This window comes from Heterodontus francisci, chromosome 6 (assembly GCF_036365525.1).
Source record: "Heterodontus francisci isolate sHetFra1 chromosome 6, sHetFra1.hap1, whole genome shotgun sequence".
NCBI classification, from domain to species: Eukaryota; Metazoa; Chordata; class Chondrichthyes; order Heterodontiformes; family Heterodontidae; genus Heterodontus; species Heterodontus francisci.
In genome coordinates this window covers 144325747-144334897 of record NC_090376.1, presented here as the reverse complement: position 1 = coordinate 144334897, position 9151 = coordinate 144325747, and the positions used below count along the sequence as shown (strand labels likewise).

At 42.9% G+C, this 9151-nt stretch overlaps 1 protein-coding gene across 1 annotated transcript; it reads right to left on the bottom strand.

Annotated features, from left to right (window-relative positions):
- Positions 1-1064: 1064 nt before the first annotated feature.
- LOC137371042 (SLIT and NTRK-like protein 5) lies at positions 1065-7476 on the bottom strand. Its single transcript, XM_068032946.1, has 2 exons — positions 6812-7476; positions 1065-5030 (listed from the first exon to the last, which is right to left on the bottom strand). Exon 2 carries the CDS (start codon positions 4977-4979, stop codon positions 2370-2372), a length of 2610 nt encoding a protein of 869 aa, XP_067889047.1. The 5' UTR covers positions 4980-5030; positions 6812-7476; the 3' UTR covers positions 1065-2369.
- Positions 7477-9151: the final 1675 nt, after the last annotated feature.

Sequence of the window (9151 nt, the reverse complement as noted above, 5' to 3'; positions counted from 1 at the left end):
ATAAATTTAGTGTTTCTAGTATATTGTGGTAGCTTTTTTAGCAAATAAAGGAGAAAGTCTGGATTTCCTTTATTAATATATTCCTGTATTGCACTTGGGCCAGGCAAAGAGGAAAGAATGCATCTGCTAATCTGCACTGCAACCATCTTTTCCTAAATATGCCTGCCTACCTTAACATGCGTACAGTAAAAAACAAAATGAAAACAGTACTTTTTATGATAAATAACAATAGATTTCCACTATACTGATTATACACTGTTAATTTCACAAAACTAGGTCCAGCTCCATCTGAAATGTGGCCACGATGGTTACATATTTATAAGAAGCAAGTGTGAGAAGGGTTTACTGAGTCTTTAGTGTAATTTAATCGGGGAAAACAGTAGATATGCCAATTTTTAAATAAGGTGAGATTATAATGAAAGTAAGTCAACAACTTAAAAACCCTTTGAGAAATCAGTATAGATGTAATTTCTGGTAAACTTAAACCTTGTTTTTTCCATGAAATCCAATTACATTTATTTCACAGATTTCAGTGAACATTGCGTTTGTGTTGTGTCTAAAATACTTGAGGTATGTCTGCTGTTAGCCAAGTGTCACAGAAAAGTATTGTATTGTGAAATAAATCTGAAATGTACCACAATAAAAACCTACAATATAAAAGCATTTGTGACTTGGTTTGTTTCACACCAACAAATGAACTAAGTGGACTCGATATTAATTCTCACTTCTATACTTGAGTGAAAATTGTGACAAGGGGTGAAATAATCTTTACACACTACAGCAGTATTATTAAAATACATCCGAATTGGGGTTTTCAACCTGTTCAAAAGAACAGAGAAAAAAGCCCATCTATTTGAACAATCCCTGTCATATGAAGATATGATGACAAACTTATTTGGAGACCAATTGATATAGAAAATTACTGATTAAATACTGACCAGCTGATGGTATGTTTTTGTTAGTTATCGTGTTAGAAAATGGTGAACAAACACCAAATTTGATGATTTAATTGTGCAGCTCTAAAATACTGCTGCTGACCATTGTGGAGACCTCTACTGGGGATGTTAATGCAATCTGTACAATCAGTATTCAGGATCTTGCTGTAACTGCTTCTTTCACTAGAATTGCTTCATCAACACATCATCACATTAACCCTTAATTCACATATTCTGGTTGCCACTGACTCATGTCAGAAATCCAGTTTGACAGAAAAAGCAATGCTGTGTCAACAAATGGTTAAAATGACGACCGTAAACCCATTTAAAATGCTACTTCCTGACAAATGCTTTTTGCTGGGTTTTTTTTCTATTTGGCTTTATTTAATTTGTAGCCAATGCAAACCAATTTGCCATTGTTTTGAAGTTCAACTGCCTTTTACAATTTCTATTTTTGTTAAACAATATACTGTATAAAAAAAATGCCACACAAATAGCCAGTTTGAACACCTGGTGGTGTAATATAACTACCCCTTTCAGTTATTTTCCTTTACATGGGTACAGACATTACATACAGATTTGTACAATCCATCATCTAGCCCTGCATGGCCCCAGTGCACACACTGATTTGTGCAATTCTGAGATGAATATTAAAGACCTTTAGGTCTCTTTCTAATTTAAAAGTGCAGAATGCATACAAAGACATCCACTTGAAGAATAAGAGCTTCATACTAAAATTAGGGATGTGCTAGCCTCTTGGAGCTCGACGAAAGGCCATTTTGACTCTAATTATAAAGACTGCTGAAGCTAGAACCAAACCCGAACTGTGGATTGTACATCACCTATGACACACAGTGATCCACTGCGACAGGTATGTTGAGTCCTGCGGCAAAATTGCAATGTATTGATGCATTTTTGTACAACATGCGATATTTCTGATGTCATCTAGGAATAAGCAAAATATTTTGGTTGGAGAGGTAACTCCCAGGTGATTTTTGTGTGACTAGAAGCAGTTCTCTTGGGTCTATTTTGTAACTAAAATACTTAGTTTGAAGGACACGTGAAGAAACAACAATTTTACTAACACACTGTGATGTAATGCTATTTTAGTAAAAACAGTATTGTTTCCAGATATGGGAAAGCTAAGAAAATAAGACTGTAATGTCCCTTCAAGGGCAAAGAAACCCAAAAAGTTTACTTATGCCTATTGTCATAATATCAGCAAGCCAATCTTCAGTTGGGCTTCTTTGATCCTAGCAAATTCAAATGTTTCAGTGGACCCATTGGTTGTGGTGCACACCCCTAGTTCAAATATCCATTCAAGGTGATAATCTCGTGCTGAGGCACTTTCACCTCAAACATCTAAGTTGACCAAAAGAAAAAACAAACCTCAGATAATTAGAAATAAATACTGTATATAAACAACTCTGTGGCTTAGAACTGACTGCACGTGGTCTGTTTTTCAAGAACTTCGAGGTAGTCCGGCTCAACATGAAGCTTTGCTTTCAGTTCCAGATAGTCATTCCTAATTTGCTCAGCATATACATTACTGGGTGCCCCATACAGCACTGTCTCCCTCAACCTTTCTGGATGTAAATACTGACGTCTAACTTCATAGTTTGGGGAATAATTATAATTTGGTGGGCTACCAAATTTATAGTCAACACTGTTCCCAGTGGGTGATTGCTTCCCAGGTTCTAAAATCCCACGGTAGAAATGATCTACATCTTGCACTGGGGAGATCTCTTCGTGGGGCTCTATGGTGCTAATGCTGTAAGTGGGGCTTCTCAGCTGGCTTTCTCTTTCCTCCTCCAGTTGGTTTCTGTAGCTGACTTTCAGCTCGTGCAGATCCCTGTAGTCATCCACCGAATTGCCCTCCCTCGATCTGTAGATGGGGTTCTTACACATGTGTCCTAGAGGGTGAGGGATGTACTCGTACACATGACTGGCTGGACTCTTCGCTTTGGGGGCCGACCTGTGGCTGTAAACACTGTACTGAAGGTTGAAAGAGCTCACGTCAGAGTTGTTGGTGCTGGCTCGGTCACTCTGTGCCTTTTTGCGCCTTTTCATCACCACCACGAAGAGCCCAGCGGCAACGAACACGGACGTGATGAAAACCAAAAGCAAGCTCAGGATGAGGACGGAGAGGGGAACAGAACCAGTGTCTGCCACGTACTGAAACGGTGTAGCTGCGGTAGTGGGTGTCTCTGTGGACTGGGCAATGGAGGGGGACGGAGTGGACACAACAATATCCGAGTAATCGGGACAGATTAAATCGGATTTAATCGTTCTCAGGTCTTTCCCTATGAATTGCTTGGGTGATTCACAGATCACGCCATTGATAAGAGTGCCAGTATTAAACCTCTCCAGCCAATGCTTCATGCTCACTATATCACACGTACAATCCCATGGATTTTCGTATAACTCGATCTGTATTAAGGACCTCAGTTGCTCCAGGACTCCAACCATTGGCAGGGATGTGAAACGGTTACTCCGCAAACTCAGCCTGGTCAAATTCAAACCTGCAAAGAGGTCCCTGGGAAAAGCCCTCAGCAGGTTATTATTTAAAAAGAGCAGCTGCAAACTGGGCACGGGTTTAAAGGTGCCGTGCACGATTTCTTTAATGGCATTGTACTCTAAGTACAGGTACTGCAGACTTCGCAGCCCGTAAAATATTTCCGAAGTGAGTCTCTCGATACAATTACCATTGAGGTAAAGTCGGCGCAAGTTGGTCAGGTTCATAAAAGCGCGATCCTGGACAACAGTGATTCTATTGTGACCCAGATGCAGTAAATCTAATCCCGGCGAATCGAAGAAGTCTGAGCGTCGGACGGTGAGGATGTCATTCCCAGTGAGGTACATCTTTTTGGGATTGTAGGGCTTTGGCTCCAGCTCGGTGATCCTCTCGATCCGTTTTTCCTGGCAGTTCACGTTGAGGCCGATGTCAGAGATCTGCATGTTACACGTGCACTGGCGAGGGCACACTAAAGGCACCGGAGGTTTGGTCTGATAGGCGAAAATGAGTCCATAGTTGGAGCCTTCTCTGAAGGCTGGGCTCTTGGAGGTGGGGCGCACACGTGGTGCTTTGGGGAGGCGAGTGCCCTTCGGGGCTCGGGATGGAAACTTGGAGACAGACGAGGAAGTGACGATGGAAGTAGCCGGGGCTGGGCTGGTATAAAAATACCCATGGGTAGTCAAAGGGGGCAGAGGTTTCCAGTCGGAGTTGATGTTCATTCTCCTGGGACACAGCTCCTGCTTGGAGACCTCATCCACATCCCTGCCGTGGAGGCGGAAGGGAGTCTCACAGACAACCTCCCCGACCAGAGCAGTGTAGGAGATGCTCTCCAGCCAAGCTTTGAGGGCGATCAGCTCGCAAGTGCAGTTCCAGGGGTTTTCCTCCAGCTGCAGCTCCACCACCCTGTCCATGTGCTCCAAAAGCCCCACATAGGGCAGCATCTTGAGCCTATTGCCCCGCAGGTCGAGGTGGGTGAGAGGGACGTGTTTGAAAATGTTGCTGGGTAAGCTGCTGAGCAGATTGTCGTTCAGGATCAGCACTTGCAGCATGTGCAGTTTACTGAGAGCGCCGGCTTCGATCGAGCTGATGTAGTTATAATCTACCTGGAGGTATTCCAGATTCTCCAGCCCGGAAAAAGTGTCATCTCGAATCCCCTCCAGTTTGTTGTTGTTCAGGTGCAGCCTCCTGGTTTCTCGCAGCCCGTTGAAAGCGCCCGCCTCGATGTCCTGGATCTCGTTGCTACCCAGATGCAGAATAGAAACGCCAGTAAAATTAATAAACTCGTTCGGGTAGAGTCGGTTCAGCAGATTGCCGGTTAGAAATAAATGATAGACAGGGAAGCGCGGCGGGCTGATCTGGAGCAGGCTGATGATCTCGCTGTTTTCACAACCCACAACCAGCACCTCGTCTTTCTCCTCGCAGGAGCAAAGATTCTCGCAAATGTCTCCGTAGCTTTCGATGGTTTCAGCCCAAGACAGGACGAAGGATGCAAAGGCGATGGTTTGTGTTATCCACACATACATTTTCATGCCCCGAGTGCGGATCCGTGTTCACTCCAGTGTTCGGTTGCAGCTTATCACCTTTAGAAGAGAAGGAAGAGTGTAAATACTTTCCATTGCAAGCGATCAACTAACGTTAGCAATAATAATCCCCAGCACCACTTTGAGGGGAGGGGTTGATTCCCCTCACGGCAAATGGGTTGCTGAATTGGCCATTAGATTCCCCAACTGATCGCTGCAATGACGTCGAGGTCATCAAAAGTTAAAATGACATTCCCGATATAATTCCAGGGATCTGAGCGTTTGTTCGCTCCTCAGGTCGAAAGCAGATCCTCGAATGGAAGTTCCGTGTACTCATTCAATGCATTGGTCGAAGAGACGTACTGGCTGGATAAGGAATGATTGGAGGCTCTGTTAGTTGAGATAGGAAGTTGCATTTAGTGTTAGCGTCACTTATCACATACTGCGTTAACGTCACTGGAACATCAACATGCATTTGACTAGATTTCAGAAATATGTTGTTAATGAAATATTTTTTGCAGCAGTTGCAATGCTGATACAAGGCTTCCTTCCTAATTAAAAGGAAATCTTTAACCATTTAAAAAGGCATCCTTTCGGTAGTAAGAGCGCTAATCAAACCGATGTGCTCTTTTACAAATAATTGCAAATAAACTGTGCATTTGCTTTCGCCTTAGCCACTCTGCACAACAAAGCTTACGCTTTTCGCTTATAAGGAGCGCTCGGAGAGGATTGCGGTTCATCGGCTTCACTTAAGAGATGATAAAGTAATGCTGAAAAAAAAAGCAGACCACACATGGCTTTTTTGCTCATTTAGACGGAATGTTGGATTTTTTTTTTTCACTGACTTACCCCGTCTCCCCAAACACTGGCGGGTTTGAAGAACAGCCCCGCATATTCAGCCATATCTGACATCGCGCTTCCACCGAAATGTTGCAAAAGCAGCAGCCTGGTGAAAGTAGTTAGATTGGAACATTTGTCATTGAGAAAGCTCATCGCAATGTTCCAGCGCAGGAAATGCTGGTTATAATCGGCGATAACTGTCGCAGCCTTTCATCCTTCAGGGTAAAAGATACCCAAGTTGATTAAAGGCAAACGAATGATCTACGTCAGTGATTTAATACCCAAATTTCATCTAGCTGGAAACAAATCCGATTTCCTGGCGCTTTTTTCCCCCCATTCAACCACTGCATTAACATCGGCTCCGCAAATAAATAAATGCACATTTCTACCCATTGCTGAAAATCACTTGGTTTGGAGTACGATTGTTTTTTTGTGCAACTCCCCCCCCCCCCCCCCTCCCTTCTAACCTCAAGGATATCAAATCCACAAGGTTGCAGCGCAACGTTAAAACAAAAAAAACACTTCGACACAATTATTATTCCCTGTAGGAATCCCCTTCTCATTCTGGACAGATGAGGATGGTGTTTGTTCTCCTTTATCAGCGTCTCCGTTTCCCTTGATGCTGTATCCATGGGGTTCTTCTATTATCTCACCCCCCTCCCCCCAAAAAAGTTTCACAATTTCATCAGATATATTAACATAAAATACAGCAAGGACAAATATTAAACTTCCAGCTGAGCACGATGTGAGCAATGACAGCAGTCACCAGCATGCAAGCAATTCCCAGCATAACCTCCCTCTCCCGATCCCCACTCTGTGTGTTTCATATTTTAATGCCATTTTTTTTTTCACTATTTGCCCAGCGCTCAATACTTTTGACTATTACGTCTGGGAGCAAGGCATATTTATAAATACCTGCCTGCTTCCAGCACCAAGACACAGTGGTGGTCGATTGAGATCCTTCCTCGTACGTTCAGTTAATGCAATTAGAATTTACCTACCCAACTCGGCTCTTGAGAGGTCATAATATTGCAGGACGGGTGCGTTTCCGGCCACGATCCGAGTTAAACTGTTGGTTTAGATATGTGATTAGAAATCCTGAACGTGCTTCTTCCTCCACATTGTCGTGGATCGGGTTGTGCTGAAATAAAGTCGCGGATTTCGCAGACTGGTTCACGTTTGCAACGTGACGGTCGGCTGGATGGAAGACTTCCCTCACTTCACTTCCAGCAACTTTACCAGTCGATTACAAGACTCACCGACCAACAAAGAGTCCAGCAGTCTGCTTTCTTGCCCTTCATTTCGGCGCACACAAAGTAAATAACCACAGACTCCCCCCCGACGGTATTACAGTATGTCTTCCGATCACGAACTGTAAAATATGGCTGGAGCGAACTCGTCTCTTGGTTTGCCTTAAAGTGGAAAGTCGATTATGGAGTGGGAAAGTGGGCTTGTCTGGAGAAATCCACTGTCGTGTTCATGTGGACTTAAATCAACCCTCGGGGAATGCGGAAGGGTGTCGCTGGAAGACCTTTTTAATGTAGCGTTCCCTTTTCATTATCCATTGCCACGGATCGGTAAACGCTGCTGTCCATGGTAACGTTAATCCAAGCTGTAATCTGAAAAAAACTTAGATTTGAAATGGAAATTTAAGTGTTTTTTTTTTACAAAAACATGTAGCACATAATGACATCTGGAAAATAAACCGTACTGCCCTAGTCTTCTACTAGTTTCCAACAGTGTTCTTCCTTCGGTTTTGTTGGATGGTGTAATTTCTTTTCATTCCACCAAGGCTGATCCAGTCCATATTTTTAAGAGGGTAATAAATCAGCGCTAACAAACCATTTGTAGGAGCGTGAGTATTTAGTGTACTCAGCGTGGTTGTTTGTCATTCCAGCCATTTCCCAAACAGCAGGCAAATAACCCGAAAAAAAAAGTGCTGAGCTGAATTGAACATGGCAATGGCCAATAGATGGCAGTGCAGGGTGACAGAAATAAAGACTGACACAGAAAGCTCCGGATGTTTGACTTTCCTGACGTTCTGGCAAGAGGAATCTAAAAAATCAATTGCGTGGAAGCACCGGATTTAGGGATGGATTTACCTGGCCTCCGCCCAGGGTCCTATTTTGCACTATTTGTCAATACAGCTAATACTGACTCCCTATGTTTATGCCATCGTAATTGGCGACGGGGCGTTAGAAATTAGAGTTTAAAATTGATGCAGTGATAATGACCATACAAAGCCTCCAACTGTGTTATCGCCTGGAGCCATACAACCCTCCATAATATCTGTACTCCTCCAATTCTGGCCTCTTGAGCATTTTAATGGGACGTGCTTTCAGCTGCCAAGGCCCTAAGCTATGAATTCCCTCCCTAAACCTTTCTGCAACTCTTCTCAACTCTTAAGATGCTCCCTAAAACCTACTTTGACTGATCTTTTGGTCATCTGCCCTAATATCTCCTTGATGCCAAATTTTGTTTGATAACACTCCTGTGAAGTGCCTTGGGGTGTTTTACCACATTAAAGGCACTATACAAATAGAAGTTGTTGATGACGTTTTTACCACAGCCCAATGATCATTTTATGTTTGTAAAGTGTCTTTGTATTAGTAGAACAGGCCACAAGATGTGGATTCACAACACTGAGGCGTTGGGAATATGTTATTTGAATTTGCACTGTCTGCACTTCGCTGTTGAGATGCCCATCAATCCCTGTCTGTCAGCATTATTATACATTTCAGACATGAAACAATAGAATATTAAATAATGAAGATATAGGGAGAGTGATGTATGATAAATGGACTGCCAATGCAATTTGAACATTGTTGTGCAAGGCACACACAGGCAATGAGGACTCCTGGCTGCTCACATTTCATATACAAGAAGGAGGACATGACATGGAATTTTGGTGGATTTGGTTCATTTTCATCTGAAAATCCTAGCTTTGAATTGTAGAGAACAGCCAGCATTGATCTGACATCCGGAAAAAGAAAATAAATGTTTTTATTTATAATCGTCAGTGTTTAAACAGGCAGTCTCTCCCTAAGGTGGGCTATTTTAAATTTCTCTATTGTCTTAACTTGTTTTATGGATTGTCTTACATTGAGACCTTTGGCCTACCTCTGGCTTCTGACATCTAACTCCTTGGCTCTGCTGTAACCTCAGTCCCTGATCTGTTTTGAGATCCAAGCCTTGTCGGCAGCTTCAGCCTTTAAACCCAAATGCCTGCAAGGATCTGAACAGAGCTTTATATTCTTTTCTCTATCCTGAGGCAGTCGCATACTCTCCTCAAGCCTTTCTTAGGTTTAAGTGCCCCTATTATCTGACTTTAGAACTTCATG

Excerpts from the sequence above, each read along its gene's own strand:
- LOC137371042 (XM_068032946.1), bottom strand. The coding sequence starts at position 4,979 with ATGAAAATGTATGTGTGGATAACACAAACCATCGCCTTTGCATCCTTC.